Source organism: Nelumbo lutea, chromosome 4 (assembly GCF_056320005.1).
Source record: "Nelumbo lutea isolate HS-2025 chromosome 4, American lotus-T2T, whole genome shotgun sequence".
Taxonomy (NCBI): domain Eukaryota; kingdom Viridiplantae; phylum Streptophyta; class Magnoliopsida; order Proteales; family Nelumbonaceae; genus Nelumbo; species Nelumbo lutea.
In genome coordinates, this window is record NC_142687.1 from 36,646,763 (window position 1) to 36,665,536 (window position 18,774).

At 35.8% G+C, this 18,774-nt stretch overlaps 2 protein-coding genes across 2 annotated transcripts; one reads left to right on the forward strand and one right to left on the reverse strand.

The window, feature by feature from the left end:
- The first annotated feature begins 81 nt into the window (after positions 1-81).
- LOC148855217 (putative disease resistance RPP13-like protein 1) lies at positions 82-3,902 on the forward strand. The gene is made up of 2 exons (XM_088984884.1): positions 82-3,608; positions 3,767-3,902. The coding sequence occupies exons 1-2, from the start codon at positions 82-84 to the stop codon at positions 3,900-3,902; spliced, it is 3,663 nt and encodes a 1,220-aa protein (XP_088841010.1).
- Positions 3,903-11,769: 7,867 nt separating this feature from the next.
- On the reverse strand, positions 11,770-17,046 carry LOC148855218 (ubiquitin-conjugating enzyme E2 variant 1A-like). Its single transcript, XM_088985198.1, has 5 exons — positions 16,772-17,046; positions 14,037-14,176; positions 13,536-13,661; positions 13,335-13,461; positions 11,770-12,134 (listed from the first exon to the last, which is right to left on the reverse strand). Exons 1-5 carry the CDS (start codon positions 16,797-16,799, stop codon positions 12,076-12,078), a joined length of 480 nt encoding a protein of 159 aa, XP_088841324.1. The 5' UTR covers positions 16,800-17,046; the 3' UTR covers positions 11,770-12,075.
- Between the last annotated feature and the right edge of the window lie 1,728 nt (positions 17,047-18,774).

Sequence of the window (18,774 nt, forward strand, 5' to 3'; positions counted from 1 at the left end):
AGGCCAAAATTTTCGATTTCCAGTTAGATTTCACGCTTCTCTCTCCTTCATACGTCGTCCAAGTCCAACAGTCAAGAAAGTATGGCAACGGGAGAAGACGTGGTGATATCTCCACTTGTTCAGGCATTGCTTGACAAGTTGTGCTCCAATTTGTTGATTGATTTTGGGTTGAATTGGGGCGTTGAAGATGAACTGAGAGACCTCTGCAAAATACTCCAACTGATTTATGAAATATCTTGTGTTGCAGAGGAGATGCAAATGAAAGATACATGCTTGAAGATTTTCCTTAGAGAGATCAGGGATGTGGTTTATAGTGCCACTTATACCATGGACGAGTTCATTTATGAATCTCACCGACAGTGTCTCGAAGATGAGAGCAATCTAAACATTTCTAGGACCGGGTCGGGGAGAAAGGTACGCGAATACATCAACTTTTCTTTCAACAAGCAACAGATATTGCATAAATATGAAATCCCAAGTGTCATAAATGATCTGAAAAAAAAGATGGCTGAGATTGAAGAGAAGATCAAACCCAATTATCTCAATTTGATTAGTTCAGATAAATGGGAACTTGACGTGAAGGAAAGAAGACTACAAACTGTTTCCTCATTAGACAAACGTCAGGAGAGTGTTTCCTTTGTTGATGAATCTGATGTTTTTGGTAGGGAGGAAGATGCAAAAGAGATGATAAAAATATTGTTATCTGATCAATACGATAACAAGAAAATTTATGTTATTTCTATAGTGGGTATTGGAGGTATTGGCAAGACAACGCTTGCTCAACTTATCTACAATCACCCAAATGTTGTAAAACATTTTCAAATGAGGGCATGGGTTTGCGTGTCTGAAGATTTTAATGCTTTTAGGTTAAGTAGAAAAATTCTAGAGTCTGCAACTAGGAAAGAATGCAATATCAGTAACTTAGACCTGCTTCAATGTGAACTTCGAGATGCACTAAGGGGAAAGAGATTATTACTTGTGCTCGATGACATATGGAGTGTTGATCATAAAACCTGGAATGCCCTTAAGGTCTCATTTAGTGTTGCAGACAAAGGAAGTAGAATTATAGTAACCACGCGATTTAAAAGCATTTCCTCCATTACAGGTGCTATAAAAACTCTTGAGTTGAAACTTTTACCAAACAAAGATTGTTGGGAGTTATTCAAGAAAAAGGCCTTTGATGAGGAGAATTTTGGCATCGATCCGAGACTAGAAGAAATTGGAAAGAGAATAGTTGAGAAATGCAAAGGGTTGCCCCTAGCAATAAATACATTGGGTGGACTTCTATGCAATGAGTCAGATGTGAAGAAATGGGATTTAATCTTAAAAAGTGAAATGTGGGAGGTAGAAGGAGATGAGACTTTGCCAGCTTTGCGCCTTAGTTATCACTACCTTCCAGCACATTTAAAACTGTGCTTTGCATATTGCTCTTTATTTCCTAAAGACTATAGATTTGATAAGAAAACTCTGATCCTATTTTGGATAGCAGAAGGTTTTATTCCATCCAAACAAGTTGACATTATAGAAGACCTTGGCAGCAAATACTTTGATGAATTGTTGAATAGGTCCTTTTTCCAAAAGTACTCAGATATTGATGAAAGCATATTCTTGATGCATGATATGATGCATGATTTAGCAGAGTTAGTTTCAAAAGACAAGTATTATAGGTTGGAGAAAGGAAAATCACATAACACCATCTCTGAAAAGGTGCATTGTATATCAATGGTTAGTTTCCAACCAGAGCCAATGGAAATGGAATTATACAAATACAAGGATTTATCGACATTTATATTGTTACAAAGAAGTTGGTTTCTTAAGGAGGAAGAAGTTTTACATGGCCCTCGTCACTTAATTGAACAATTTGGATGCCTACGTGTGTTGGATTTGAGTGGAATTAATAGTTTCAATAGTTTGCCGGATTCAATTGGTAATTTGAAACATCTAAGATTGCTTAACCTCAACTGGACTGGCATTCAAGTGCTACCCGAGTCATTGTGCAACATATACAATTTGCAAATATTGATGCTTAATGGTTGTGTGCTTGATGAATTTCCTGAAAACATGGGAAACCTAATCAGCCTCCAACACATAGAGATGGGTGACAATATCTGGGGAGAACAATGCAACATGTGGAACAAATTCACTCAAAGAGGCATTGGGAGATTATGTTTTTTGAAAACATTGCGTTTCTTCAATGTGAGAAAGAAGAATGACAACGACGGAAGCACAATAGGAGAGTTGAAAGACCTGTGTCATGTTAGAGATGACTTGCATGTTTTAGGGCTGGAGAATGTATCTGATATTGAGAAGGCCAAAAGAGCTAACCTGATGAATAAGTATCAAATCACTAAGTTAATATTAGAATGGAGCAGCAATTTTGATGGAAACTTTCTAGGAAATGGAGCAAGTGCAGAATCTGTACTTGAGGGCCTACAACCTTCTACAAAGTTGAGGTGTCTCAGTTTACATCATTATGGTGGATCAAGTTTTCCAAACTGGATGATGAAAGAATTCCAGCATTATGATATGTTGGTCCATATACAACTCTATGGCTGCAAAAATTGCACATTCCTCCCTGCTTTTGGGAACCTACCTTCACTGAAATACCTGTATATGCATGGTATGAAAGAAGTGGAATATATGGGTAAAGAGTTTTATGGGTACAGAGATAACAACAACAATTACAAGGGATTTCAAATGTTGGAGTTGCTATGCATCCAGAAGATGAAAAGTTTGAGGGGATGGTGGGGAGCAGAGGAAGGTGAATTTCCTTGCCTTAAAGAGCTTTCGATTGGATGTTGTCCCAATTTAGTGAAGTTGCCCCATCTCCTCCCTTCTGTGGAAGAAGTAGACATTAGGGCATGTTCTGTGTTGACTTATCTGCCAATGCTTCCATCCACTTCTAGACTATCATTAGAAAATTGTGATGGGAGAATATTGAGTTGTATGCATAATTGCCCTTCATTGTCCAAGTTGGAGATTCGTAATTTTCCAAATACAACATTCCTACCCCCAGCAATATTGCATCCTTTGGCAAAAACACTTGAAACACTTAAAATTTGGTGTTTTCAAAGCCTCTTGTCATTGCCAAAGGGATTACAAGATCTTGCCATTCTTCAGAATTTGGAAATCTACAATTGCAATATGCTTCAATCATTGCCAGACTTACAAGCTCTGGCCTCTCTTAGGAGATTGGAAATTAGAGGCTGTGAAAGTCTAGCATACTTGCCCAAGGGACTCAACAAGCTCACATCATTCCAGGAATTGATCATCGAGTGGACCAATAAAATGACACCTGTTTTGGAGGAGGGTGTTGGGTTACAAGATCTTGCTTCTCTTCCCAAATTGAAGATCTATAAATCCAGTCTCTCGTCCTTCTTGCCCAAGGGACTGAACAAGCTCACCTCTCTCCAAGAATTGACTATCTATTGGTCTAAAAATACCAAGTCTATTTCTGAGGAGAAACTGCCCAGCAGCCTCCATTCTTTGACTATTTGGAAGTGCCCTGAAGAAATAAAAAGTCGATTGCAAGAGGGAGGAGAAGACTGGCCTAAGATAGCTCATATTCCCTCCATACAACTCTATTCTATGCAACATTCCAGCTCCAGGTAAGTAAAACAACCTACTCTGTTTTTAGAACATTGAAAAAAAAAATACAAAATATCTCATGTGTTTCAATAAATTTGTAGGAGTGCTTTTAAGTTTTCACTTCTCATAGAAAACTATGAGGCCTTTAGAGCAAAAGATCTTATAAAATATACACCAGTTATAAGCTTAAAAGGAAAACAGAGGTAAGAAATGACTGCCCATGTCTTGCTGTTGGGGGTGCATTGTGTGAAAGACTGACAGTCACAGATGGGGATCCAGCTGGATTGACTCAATATTCCAGATTAATGGTTTAAAATGCAAAGAAAAATGTACCTCTAACAACCGGCAGTTTAGATATAAAATAAATTTTATCAACACTCAACAGTTCTGCAAAAATTTCTCTTAAAACATTAAAACAACACATTATCTCACGAGTCACGATCAAAAAGACAAACATCATCCAGTTTTAGGACCAAAACAGAACTGTGTTGCTAAGCCTGTGTTACATTATTTGGAAGAATAAATAGATGGCCAGAAGCCTCCACACTTGATAAATACATAATACCCGTTGGAGCCATTTGATTAGTAATACCTTATCTATCTATCTATCTATCTATCAAAATAGTATTCATTTCATTATAATAAAATAAATAATTACACCAAGAATTGCTAGCGAAGTGTCACACTTCTTGGGATCAACTGTAGGAAGCAGAAGCAAACACTGATTAGTTGAATAGTGCAGCTAGTTAACAAAAGAAAAAAAAAAAAAGGAAAGGAGAAAAGACAATAGAGCTCGCATTACCTTCTACTATAGTTACAGAAAATCCTGGGACCCCAATGAAGAACGAACACACCACCCTTTGCAATTAGGCTGGAAAGGAAGGGAAAGATAGGGATACCAATACAAGGTTTGTAAAGGTTTCCGTACCTTTCCCTTCCTTTCCTACATTTTCCTTCAAACCAAATATAACCTTAATTCAACACATCACATCAGTTGATTTTTTATTTCAAAGGGTGGTGTGTTCACTATACATTGGGGGGTCGCTGAATTGTTCTGCAACTGTGGTCACAGGTAATATTTTCTGAAGACAATGGTCAAATTTCCAGAATTCTAGCTTTGCATTCCAGTCAGCAATCTAGAAGAAACAGCTGTAGTGTCTGCCAGAATTTTAGGATGTAGGTTCCACTATTCCATATAAACATAATCATATAGGTTTAATAACTGTATCAATGCGTATTTTAATCATTCCACTTTTGAGAAGCTTTCATAAGTGCATCCTAATCTATCATTCTATCTCTTAAAACGGTATCATGAAACTTAGACTCTATGCCTCCATTTGTTTGAACTTGAATTATTGAAATACTGAAATTGCATGGGAGTACAAATGAGCTGGGTGCAAATTCCGGTATACTTTTTCCAATTTAATTTTTTGTGTTTATTTGGGAGGAGTAAAGTTATAGGTAAAATGATGTGGCCCTTACTTTATATGAAAGAGTTAAAATTGAAGCTTATTTGAACGGAAGTAAAATGAAAATGCTGTGGATATGTGGTCTCTGCTTTACACCAGAAAAAGTGAAGGGGGAAGTGGTATTCATTTAGGTCATTCTTGGTTCAACTCTTTTTCAATTATAAAATTTTAGAATGGAGGTAGAAATGGGCATAATGAGAAAATGTTGCTGTAAACCAAAAAGCATGAATTCTTTGCTTTTTTATCGATCAAAATAATAATATAGATATATATAGCGGATATATAGTCGAAACATGCAAGACCCACACCAACAAAACACAAATGTACCACATGGGCCCTATATCTATAATGCAAAATATGATAAACAAAAAAAAGGACAAGAAACTAGAAAAGCTTTTGCATTTGGTTGCATAAAAGAAAGTATAAAGGAAGCAATTAGCATCTATTAAAACTAATTGCTGAATTGAGTAGGCAATTGTGTAAATGAAGAAAAGAGCTTGGAAATTCTAAATAGAAATGGAAATTGAAAATTGTAAAATTAAAAATAAAAGAGTAACATGAAAAAGTATAAAATGTCTAACAATTTCGTCAAATTGGTATATTAATAAGCATAATATAGTAACAATATAGAGATGGAAATTTAACCTGTCCCCATTGAAGTTCCAACCTGCCCCACCCTGGCCAAGCCGAGTTTTGGAAAACCCCAAATTTTGATGACTGGGGGATGGGGCAAGAATGGTATTTGTCCACCCTGATCCAACATCCAACCCTGACCCCACTAAATGTGTGTCTGTGTGTGTGTCTTTATATATACATACATACACAACATAATATAGTTCTACTTAGGTTTCAAAAAAAAAAAAAAGAGATTTGCATGTAGGATTGGTGTTGGAATTTCTAGTCCTGTTTGGGGTACAGAACTAGGTACTTGAGTTGGAGGTCCGGGCATGCAAAACTTGGCCCTGCCCTGCCCTATTGCTATTCCTAACATCATATAAACATGCTCCATGCATATTGCTTTTTTTCATTCTTCAAAAAAGCTCTATGTTGGCAGTCTAGGCCTCTAAAACCATTGCCATGTAAGCATCTATGCTAGCAGTTTTGTAGACCTTGTCAGCACATAACTTTTTTGGAAAATGAAAATGAGCAATATGGGGCATTGATTATTTTTCATGCTGCAGGCTATTTCAACTTTTTGTACCATGGGCTGAGTTTTCATTTTGAAAAGAACCAAGTCCATGGTAAGAATTTTGTAACCAAACACTCTAATGTTATTCATTATTGCTCATAATGATTAAAAAATGAAAGAACAAGGCCCAAGGTAGAAAACCAGACATGGCCTTATACATCGATTTTTGGAATGCAAAATTTACAATGCAAATGAGTACAAATAAAACAAAAAATGCAAATTTCCTACCAGTCAGGGATTTTAATCATAATTACAAACTAACTTTTGAAAATCTGAACAGGGTGTAAATGCATCCGGTTTGAATTTTCATTGCAAACAAAGCCTAAATAAATGCAAATAGTTTGAACCTTGATTGGAACTTTCACATAGGAAAACAACATGCTGTTTAGTTCGTGGTTAAAAACGGTGGTGTGTTTCAGAACCATACCACTTCTTTTCAAAAACGATTGTGTTCTTAATCTCAAAGAACCACAACCAGCATTTTATAAAAGCAATTCACTTATCAGCATTCAACTTTCATCGTACAGCTATTATGTGTACAAATTATATATTAGATTTTTTATAAGAAAAACTCTATAGAATTGACGCGTGATACATTGAATCACTTGGCCAATATGAGACTTCTTATTGATCCATGTGATTGTATTAGAAAACTCCATGCAATTTAAAATATGGGAATTTTACAGGTTCTAGAACCATAGAAGATAGAACCAACAATAAAATGGAAGCATCCTTCAGAACACCGGTTATTTGTGAACTAGATGAACGAAAGTAACCACGAGTCCATGAAACAAATACCCCCTTAGTTTTCAGTCATAAATCTGAATAATTAATTAGATATAAAAACCAATCCTTAATATGGGGAAAGAATTGGCATTGGCCATCATTGATGCAGCAAAACTAAAATAAAAGCGCCCATATTAATTAGGTAATTAGGGTTGGCAACTATCTTAACACATTTGGCCCACCCAATCCACTCATATCCATCAAATCTATTGGCAGGTTAATATGGGTCGAGTAACCCATTAGGGTCAGTGGAAAGTGGAAAAGGGTCAGGGTGGGTTGAGTCGAAGGTACCCATTAAGATCAAGATGAATTGAGTCGTGCGGGCCAGGATAAAGTGATCCGAACTCAAACCTCCTAACGCGTCTATAGCTCATTAGAATTCTAAAACCACCATGCTACATTTCATTTTGAAACAAAAAATGAAATAAAATAAAATTTATTAACTTTCGTATTCAGATGCAATTTTACACAAAAAAGCACTTCTACAAAAAACAATTTTATAAAGTAATTTTATGAAAATGACTTTTATGAAAGTACTTTTACATAAAAGCACTTTTATAAAAGTACTTTACACGAAAGCACTTTTGTGAAAACACTTTTACTAAACTACTTTTATAAAAGCACTTTTACACGAAAACACTTATGAAAGTACTTTTATGAAAGCATAAAAGCACTTTTATAAAAGTGCTTTTACGAAAGCATTTTTACAGAAGTATTTTTATGAAAGCACTTTTACGGAAGTATTTTTGTGAAAGCACTTTTACGAAAGTACTTTTATAAAAGTTATGCATTTTTTGCAAATTTTCTGATTTTTTCTAGAAAAGTTCTGAATTTTCTGCAATTTTTAGTATTTTTTTTATTTTTCTGCAATTTCCTACTATTTTTTGCATTTTTTGATATACGGGCTGACCTGACTCGTTTTTGTCACGTGGCAGTCTTGAGATTTCAAATATATAAGTAGGTGGGTTAGTATGGGTGAGGGTGATTAAGAGTCAATATGGATGGGTCAAATGGGTCAATATGAATAAGTCAGGGTGGGTTATGACCCTTTAACAATAATTGATGATGGATCATAGTGAATGTGGGTCAATATGGATGGATTGGTATTTTGCCACCTTCCAGGTAATGATGCATATCATACCATATGTATGGGCAAATTTTGATTTGAAGTCCTACAAATACAAATTGAGCCGAAATTAAGTATTTGCTTGAAATTGCTTTGAGGAGGATATAGAAACTGTAGCCTAAACAATTGAATAGACATAAACCTACACCAGTTAACCCTTGCAAAGCGGATGTTTGACAGGGTGTTAAAGTGACTCTCAAGTCCTTAATTTCCTAACAATTAATGCCCGTTTGGAAGAGACCGGGATATGGCTTCTCACGTTCCGAGTTGGGGCCCGCACAAAATTCATAAAAGTTGTTTTTTGGTGAAAATCTAAAAGGTTAACATTGGCAATTTCATATGCAAGAGACTGTAAATTGAAACTAATAGTAACTTTTCCTTGTCCGGAACACAGCTGCTCAACGAACTTACTCTCCCAAACGTCAAAACATTAACATGTGCCCTCAAGGCTATGTTTGCTGTGTTTGGTTTAAAGGAAAAAGTAAGGATCGAAAGAAAAGGGTAGGGAAAACTTTACAAACCTTGTAGGTTTTTCTACTTTCCCTTCCTTTTTTTACCTTTCAAAAAAAATTAAAGATCCGTTTGATTTATAGTCGGAATTGAAATCAAAATCCCTTAAGATTGGAAAAGGAATGATCTATTCTCATAATCTGTTTGGTTCAGACAAAAATGAGAATAGAAATTGGAATCAACTGAAATAAGAATTCATTCCCAACGGAGGGGAAGAGAAATGGCCATTCCTTCAAATGGGAGAATGCCATTCTATCAGTAATAGAAATGAGATTCCAATTCCATCCAATAATACAGTTAAAATTGAAATGGCCCATTCCGATTCTGATTCCAAACCCCTATTTCTGCAAACCAAACGGACACTAGTGAAAAAAATATAAAAGTACCACTTTGGTAGATGATTAACCCTTGTGCTGATTTCCATCTTATTATTTCTTTCTTCAAATTATCTTACGTATATGGTTCATGGATTTCAGTTCACATGTGCAATTCTAATCTAGGAATCAAATAGGCCCCCAACCCCATAGATGTATAATAATTTTTTGGAAGAATTACAATTCAGCCCAGGATCAGAATATATAGGCCCAAAGTACTATTAGGATATGTGCCACCAACTCGAAATTGATGCCCATTCATGGGCAAACATTGATGCAGAGTGGGGATTGTTGACATTTTAGATGTTTATAACTCCAATTTTCCGTAATTTTTTTGTCCATTGCAACTCCTGCTCCTTGACGTTATACGTTATAGTTACTATGCACATTTGCTAATACTAACTGGACGTTTTGTTAACGTAAATTGTCATAAATTGTTTCACAGGGGTAATTGGCATACACTGGTCGGTAATTTAAGTTTGGGGTTCACCCTAAAACATAGTAATGGTAATGGAGTCAGATGGACAAATATAACTTGGCCTGAAAAGTACTAAAAAGCTGAAAATGTGGCCGAACACTTGATAGTTGATACCTCAACCCAGAAATTAGGCACTGGGTTCACTGTGCTACACATTTTGTTGCTAGCAGATCTATGGTTTTCACTTTTATTGCTTCCCCCTCTCGGAGGAGAAAATGCATAAGAAAAACTCTTTCTGGTCAACCAAAGGAAAAGCAGAAACTGAAGGCAGGTGTAGCATTGCCTAAAATAATTTTTCCCCATTCCTTTTCTCGATATTGCCTACCTGGCTACCTCAACCTATAATATCTTCTCTCTATCAAAAATCTACAATATATTTTCAAACAACAGATGTCACTTCTAATGTTCTAGTTGCATGTCAGACGCATGCACCATAAATAACTGGAACTGTGTTGGTAAAGCCACAAAAGGTTGCATTTCGGTACTAAGTATAGTCGAAGATAGTACATTTATCTCCATGAAAGTTCTTTTGCTTACTGCAAATGAAATCTATTCTATCGACCTTAAATGCATTATTACCTTTTGTGTGTTTAAACCCTTTATTGTAACTCCATCCATCAAAACAAACAGGTTACAACTCTCCCTTGATAATATTTGAAGACCAAGTCATAGTGGTATAACACTTGGGCTCGGTTTGGAAAGAATACAAATATCTAGAGTGCAACTGTATTATTTTGTATGTATTTGTAATATAGGTATTTGCATTTGTACTCTTTTCAAACTGAGCCTTATTAGTACAAATACAAATATGTAAGTGTAAAATCTTGTATGTTATATTATTCTCAGTTTGGAGAGAGTACAAATACAAATATATATAATGCAAATGGATACAAAATATAAGGTTTTGCACTCTACGTATTTGTATTTGTACTCATTCCAAACTGAGCATTAGGTTTAGTTTGGTAAGAGTACAAATACAAATATGTACACTGCAAATACATACAAAATACAAGGTTTTGCACTCTACATATTTGCATCTGTACTCCTTAAGGCTCAGTTTAGGAGTATAAATACAAATATGTAGAGTGCAAAACCTTGTATTTTATATTAGGGGTTTTTACAGTTCTGTCCGCCCCAGAAATCCTAGCTTCATCGTACAGTTGGGGGTAGGTGCCAGCTTGGAATTGATGCCAATTCACGAGTAGGTATGGGTGTTATAGGTGGTGTTTATAAATTTGAATCGTTGTAGGTCTGCAATTCAAATCAGAATTCTGAAGTGGACTGCAGTCTAAAAATCCATTTTTTTTACCAATAACATCAAATTCATTAAATTAAAAAGAAAATTGGGAATATGGATACAAGAGGGGAGATAAAATATCTTAACTCCCCAAGAATAGAAAACAAAGGGAGTGCAAAGATAAAAGATTAAAAACTAGCCCAAAATACAGACTCCCTATTTATTCCTTGCTTAGCCAACCCATCCACAAATGAGTTGGCACTCCTCTTTACCCAATTGTATTGAATCTCAAAGTCCCTACCCAGCCAATAAGAACTGTTCTTCTTCATTGTTAAAGTTCCACAAACCATTGTCCTCTGTCTTCAACCAATCAACCACCACCTTTGAATCACCTTCCAAGATCAAACAACTGATATTTAATTCCTTTGTTCTTCGAATTCTTTCAAACGCTACAAGGATGTCAACCCTAAGACAGTCACTTTCTTCAATAAGTCCAAAGGATAAAACAATAATAATCCCTTCCTCATTACTGAAAACCCCTTCACCTTCTTCAATAAGACCAAAGGATAAAACAATAATAATCCCTTCCTCATTACTGAAAACTCCTTTAATCCTAGAGGGCCCTGGATTCCTTACATTACTGCCATCAAAATTCAGTTTTATAAAACCCGAGGGGGGAGGGACCAAAATGGACAAAGGCAGTCTAAAAATCCCTTCATGTTATTTTGTATGTATTTGTATTGTACATATTTGCATTTGTACTCTTTCCAAACTGAGCCTTAGGTTTGGAAGGAGTACAAATATGTACAATACAAATCTATACAACAAAATAATACAAAATATAAGGTTTTGCACTCTACATATTTGTATTTGAACTCCTTCCAAATAGAGCCTTAGGAGCAAATTTGCAAAGTTGCTCCCCCAAAAGAATCAAAGGAGGCTTTTACATTCTCACTAGATGCTAGAAAAAGTTGGAAAACAAACTAAATTCCTTCAGTAAGAAAGCCATATCTGGTTCTGAATCAGAATCAAACTCTTGCACACCTCCAAAACAATGCATTATTAGACCACGGTGTAGTGGAATTATGATAGAACACCGAAAGTTCTACATTACATGTATATTTGTTGAAACTTGAAACTAGAAAGAGAAAAAAAGAAAGAAAAATAAAAATAGAAGAACACTAGCACTACGGGTTCTGAATTGCTTGGACCATTAATTTCCTTGAGCATGCATACAAATTGAAGAAAATAGGCCTATGTCAAGTCCATCTACATAGAGATATATTTATATACACTAGTCTATTTAGTCATACTACATTTAGAGAATACAACACTTCAGCACTATCCCCTTTTGATCCACCCTTTGCTCTTCGTTTCCTGCAAGTACATCCCAATAATGACAATTCCTTATCCCAATTTACCAAAATATATTTTACACGAAAACCTCCATTACTTGTACAAAATAAAAAAATAAAAATTGTAACATCTTTGGCCTAAAACGCAAGGTCTGGCATTAAAAAGATACTTGCAATTACATCTTTAATTAATGTTATTAGTCTGTTACCATTAAGTAGATGAAATACAACCCAAGGTCTGCAATAATAAGTAATGGACCATTCTACTTGCTTGAATTAAAAGGGCAAATTATTGATTCCCCCACCTCCCAAATTTGTGACAGGTGGAGGAATCAGGAATCTGACACAAATTCAAGGGGGTAGGTGGGGGTTTTGAAAAATAAAATAAAAAGGTTAAATAGGAATTTGTGAGGTGGGGTAGACCATAATTCTTATAATAAAAATGTGAAAATAGAAAAATTAGAAAATGATCACAGATTATCATTTGATGCTATTTTACATGCAAATAAGCATAAAACAATAAATATTTGAAGTTACAATACATGTTTTGGAGTAAGATTACAAGTCAACATTTCCAAGAACTGGAAAAAAAAAAGCCATTTCAACTCTCAATTCATGATTTGGTAGTCCAACTGTCCAGTCTAGACAAGTTTGCCAACATTGCTAATTAGTGCCCGTTCATTTACAAATTTCTCACTAACCCAGGTAAATGTTTTCCGGACAAGGGTAAGTTCACTTACCCATGTTCTTTTGATTCTCAAGTAATATAATGCCATTCTTACCCATAAAAATCTAATGTAAAAATGGGTAAATTTCCATCATATTTTATAAACTTTTCCCCCGTGTGGAAAAATTATTTACCCACATAGGAGACGAGTAAATTTTATTAGGGTAAATGAAGCTCTCTTTACCATAGAGCCTAGTACTTAATGCAAAAAGAACACTATAAAATTGGTCAATGCGAAAGAGATACCCATTGACCAATTTTCCCCCTCTTATTTACTGGTAAACAAACGAGACCTAAAATTGTTTCAATCATCTTACTCATCACCCATTTCGGGTGTGAGTACAACAATTTCACCCTTGGGGTGGCCCATCTATTTAACAGTAACAAGTGGTGGATAGATTCACAGTGAAGATTCTGCTTGTTTAAGACTTCAAGGACAGGAGAACCAAAGTTTTTCCACTTGGCCCACTTAAAAATCAACGAAGATGTACTCACCTTCTGGAGGCTGGGCTAACTTTCTATTCTGAGGAGACATCATTTCTTTCTTCAATTGGGTCAATATGTCTTCCATTGTGTACTCCCTCTGCCAATTAGCCAGCATCGGGAATTGGCTAGGTTCAACCTGGAATGTTCGTGATACATAAGCTCATAATAGAAACCATGTATAATAAAGATGTGTGTGCTTCTGATACCAACCATTCCAGTCTCCTGGTTCACACATGTCATGTTTATCCGTGTTTGAAACCTCACTGTTGGTGGGTTATCTGGGTAATCTTTGTCACAGAACAGTTTCAACTGGTAAATGCGCCCCTCATGAACAGTCTGCCAAGCAGCAGGAAATAAATATAAATTCTTCTGTATGGAGAGTATTGTAAAGAGAAGTGAAAATTTGCGATTCTAAATGAATATTATGAAAATGGACACAATAGACTTTTTTGTTCACCAAGGCACCAACCTAACCCTTTCTATAATTAATTAGACCATCCTTGACCAATCCAGTGCTAAATTTTGGATAGTTCAGTGCAGATGGTGCACAAGGGACACATCCAAAGGTAAAGGTCACTATACATATATTTTTCCAATGAGATAAGTATCATAATTTTTAAGTGAGTCAATTGATAATGCAAATTCAAGAAAAATATATACCACGCCTTGATCTACAAACAATCATTCTACAATGAGTGAAATAAGACATACATTGGGAGGACCAATTATGGTCCCAGTCCAAGAACGCATATACACATCATCAGCATCATCCATTCCATAGCTTACAGTTCCATCTCCAATTCCCTTTTCTCCTCTCTCAAGCTCTTCCAACAATCTGAAGTTTCTGGGAACTGCCAATCAATAATAAATAAATAAACATGTTAGGAGTTCACACACTAACCCATTAAAGGATATTAATAGATCAATTTTATAATTCTAATCTGGACCAGACACAAGATGTTCATGAAGAAATTGAGAATGGATACTCAAGAAAGACTTTTAGATTCAATGTTGTAGATCTTATTTGTTTTATTGATAATGCTATAAATGTAATTACAGCCTATCTAATGTCAAATATTAATAGTGAAAGGGATACGTCTCAAGTTGCCCTCTCTTTTGATGAAGTCTTCAGCTAGTTGAGTATTATGCAAATGGATATTATCATATCAAAGAAATTTAAAATGAGATGAATAGATATGAAAGTTTCCTGTGTAACTTTTTCTCAATTATATGAAGTGAGATCACAACAAACTCAGGAGTTGCCCAGATCTTTCATTCTGTTGAATATTGTTTAAGACGGAGACGGAGTGATTTAACATACAGAAAATTATACCCTGCTATCACCTCTTGAATAGCAAAGTTTTTCTCATTAATAAAGACATTTTATTGTTGCTTATCAAATAAATAGTGGCAGATTGCAGGTGGTTTGCAATCTGAGAAATTTGAAGTATTGTATTTTATATGGATATAATTTGTATGTGCAGATCTGTTTGAAATCCAATCATAATTGAGAACTTATCTAAGGTATGACTATAGGTTATGAGAAATACAAACATAATTGGAAGCTAATCTACAATAAAATGCATGAAGATCTTAGAAACTCCTCTGGGAATTTGAAAACATATCAGAGACCTGATCAATATTGTATTGTACATTATTTCAATCCAAAATGTTGCTGACACTCTGCCACCAAGCTCACCACTTAACAGTTGAGGCAGTAAAAATTAGCTATAACAAATGAGAAAAATGCTGGATATAGAGGGGAAAAGGGAGTCTGTTAGAGGATGAAGAATCCATGGTTTCTCATCTAAGGGGAGGGTTCTCTGAAACTCCACACCTTTTGCCATCTGCTGGGTTTTATAGAAGGAGAGGAACAGCAGACTTTTTCATGCCAAAGAAGCTACTCATGTGACTATTATTGGGAACATTGGATACTCATGAGATGAGCCTGGGCATTGGAGAACTTCTCTAGTCTTCAAGCTGATATATTCAGGAATGAGTGAATGTTCATCATTTTTTAATTGGACATGTAAAGGATTATTATATATAGTCATACCTTTTAGGGATACTATTTCACACCTTTTATACAGTTTGAGGGCCTCTCACTCTCATTTATATTACACAATCTCTTTTGTCATTTACCAGAAAAAAGGGAGTCCTTCATAGAAAAGGGAAACCAGCAGCCAGCCAAGGTTGTTATATGATTCAACTCTGGGAAGATGAATGTTCCATCCCAGACAAAAAGAACTTTTAAATAGCAAATATCAAGAAAGAACTTTTAGAGAAATTGGTCAAAAAAAAAACTTTTTAGAGAATGTACACCATCTTAAATCTCAAAGCCTCCAGTTTCACTGTGATTGTAAGTAGTTGATCAAATCCTTGGGATATCATATTTTTCAATAAAACATTATTCCTAAATGTTATCATTTTCTATTATCATACCAAAAACTATTGTGCATCATAAGATGGCTAAATCGCTAGATTGATTATGGCAGAAAAACCACTTATACTACCAATAGAAAAAAGAGGAGAAAGGGATCACCATGTTACAATGGAATGCAGAATCACTAAGTATATGATAGGGCCATTTATTGATATCATACAGTAAAAAAAGTTAGGACCAAGATCACATATGCATGTTCAGTCATAACATTCAACCCCATTAGCTTTATCCTAACCTTTTTGAGTTGGTCATACAAGCCCTACTTCCATCTTCTTTTACTAAACATTCATCCTTTGTCAGATTATGAGTCCTGGGACTCTCTTCAATGCATCAACTCATTTTGTTTTCATCCACTCGTGGCTTTCTTAAGATATTTGACCAGCATTTATCCTGAACTTTTCAATTTTAGGGTATTCCAAACATCATTGCATAAATACAGAAGATTGAGGTATTAACAGTGCATTCTGACAAGGGAAATGGCAACCATGACACGGTACACTACGATGAACTTCAAAATACTCGATTTCTACATCAAGTTATCAAAATTAAACTTGTCGACAGAAAAAGTAGTTACTCCTCAGACATGAAGCTGAGTGAGCACCCCCAACCCTTGGACTCCAACTTCACAAATTGCCGATAGATGATTACCCAAAGTACATTAACGAATAAGGATATTCCAATGCCTTCAATAATTAGCTAATCAGTTCCAAATGAAATGCATCTAATTGAGAATGGAAAGGAATCTTAAGCAGACAAAATGCCATCCAAATCGAAGATCTCAAATTTCGAAGACCCTAAAAGCAAAACCGGCAGGAAGGACGCGTAAAGGCATAAACATCTAGAAAAAGCATCAGTACCAAAGAATAATACAAAATTTCATTGAAGCCACTGTAAACTAAAACAAACCATAACAGAAGCACAGAACCAAATACAAAAAAGACATAATAGAAAGAACACAAATATTTTATAGAGAAGAAGAAAAAAATCTGGGTTCTAAATTCACCTACAACCCTCGATCCTTCTGAACCCATTTTGCTGTACAGACACGGATGCAGCTAGGTTTCCCCCTCCAGAAACACAGCGAGACTGGGAGAAACTGAGAAAGAGGTAATGCAAATTACAGAATTGGAGAAAGGGAGAGCTGAGGGAGAGCAGTGGACTGATTCTCGGGACGATGGAATATAAAAGGACTCTGATGAAAGAAGGCAACCTAACCACTACTCACAAGTCTCAAGAGAAAAAGCTTTTATAGTCTGGATAAAATAACACGGGAAATGTAACGTTGCCAAACCCCGAGTCTCTCTGAATCACGGACTAATGGGCCACGGGTTATGGACCTTTTAACCCATATCTGGGCCTGGCCCAAAGAACTGGTAATACAGATTGAGAACTCTAGGCCCAAACAGGAGTAGCTTGATTTAACCAGTTCTGAAATTCCCTAACTAATACTTCCAAGTTTCCTCTCCCCCTCAGGCCTCAGACTTACCCTCTGGATCTCTCTCCCTTCAAAGAGAAGAAGCAGACACTGTGGTTCACTAGAACATTACAAGTTGTACCTGTCTCTATGGCCATGGGAACCAGAAATGTGGGTCCACTACCACTAACCATGGTATGGAGAGCCTGAAGTTCCACAGTTTTGCTCCCATGTCTCTGTGGTCTTCGAGCTTTTTCTAGGCCATGGTGCACTGCCCTCCATTTAGCATCTGAACTGGGGAACAGGAATTGCATAATTTTCCTTGAGCTGCAATAACTTTGCTATTATTAGTCAATAACACATAACCTTTAGCAGTCTACTGTGTGACTGAGTCATAGTAGTACCCATCAACATATAAAAAGAAATCATACTGAGAAACAGATGTAAGACATTGTTTTTTGATGATCAGCTATAATGTCTTCTGGAAATCCATGGTCTGCTATATGTTGTAAAATTTCGTTCTGAATTGAAGGTGCATATTCAAAGGCAGCTTTATTTCTTCCATCCCAAATTATCTCTGAGTAATGACTAGTTTATTAAAGTAGTGGAGTTTCTGTTGCTTATCCGGCCCCTGTAAGGCTGTAATCTTGTCTTTTTTGAAGATGAAATTAATAAGAAAGTGGCAAGGGAGCACAAGAAAGCTCTAACACATTCAGATGGCATAATTTTGAAAAATTAAAGAAAAATGAAGGGTAAAATAGTTTTTTTTTCAACCTTTTGTTAACGGACGCTAACGGCAGGGATAAAATAAGTTGATTACCTATAACTTAAGGGTACTTTAATATATTTGCCCTTCACTTTTTAACCCTTCTATCGGCATGGACCAAAACACCCTTACATGTATTTCTTTAAACTGCATATTGCCCTGCCATAATATTAAGGTGAGCATTGAAAGCTGAAAAACAAGTTTAGGAAAGATAAAATATAATAATTGAGATGGTAAAATATTATGTAATGTTTGTAAATATTGGCACTTTTATCAATTTCAAAATACATGTTTTATAGGCATGGTTAGTGTTTACTGTTAACGGCATTTTGCTACTATTGTATTTATCCTATCTCTTCCATTAATAAAAAAATCCCCTGTAGTTTCTTAGTCAAAAGGGGTATGAATTATTGGGTAAAACAAAGGAGTGCTATGACCAAAAACCCATGGGGATGTATGAGTAATTTACCCATATATAGCTAAGAATAATTAACCCAAAAAAATTATTACCTTGGGCAAAAGAATTTTCTCCTCTCAATTGAAATTCTTTTGGGAATTGATTTCATTCTATTCTATCTCTAAGTTGGACATTTAAAAATCCAAATGAAAGATAAAAGTGATAACATGAGCATGAATTGGGCCTGGATTGGCCCATTATGGTAGGATATAGCTCAGGCCCTAACCCTAGATTGACTGGGCCTGTTCCGCTCTAGGTCCAGATCATACAATTGGGCCTGGATTTGCCCTACCCCTTACCAAGTACCAATGAGACGTGCAACAGGTCTGAGGACCTTGAGGACCTCGAGGTAGGGAGTTAGGCTTCCTC

What these genes read in the sequence shown, in the direction of transcription:
- LOC148855217 (XM_088984884.1), top strand. Translation starts at nt 82, where the DNA reads ATGGCAACGGGAGAAGACGTGGTGATATCTCCACTTGTTCAGGCATTG. An exon ending in ATGCAACATTCCAGCTCCAG is followed by an intron (nt 3,609 to 3,766) that starts GTAAGTAAAACA and finishes AATATACACCAG; the next exon opens with TTATAAGCTTAAAAGGAAAA.
- LOC148855218 (XM_088985198.1), bottom strand. Translation starts at nt 16,799, where the DNA reads ATGGGTTCAGAAGGATCGAGGGTTGTAG. An exon ending in AGAAGGATCGAGGGTTGTAG is followed by an intron (nt 14,177 to 16,771) that starts GTGAATTTAGAA and finishes ATTGATTGGCAG; the next exon opens with TTCCCAGAAACTTCAGATTG. An exon ending in TGAACCAGGAGACTGGAATG is followed by an intron (nt 13,462 to 13,535) that starts GTTGGTATCAGA and finishes CGAACATTCCAG; the next exon opens with GTTGAACCTAGCCAATTCCC.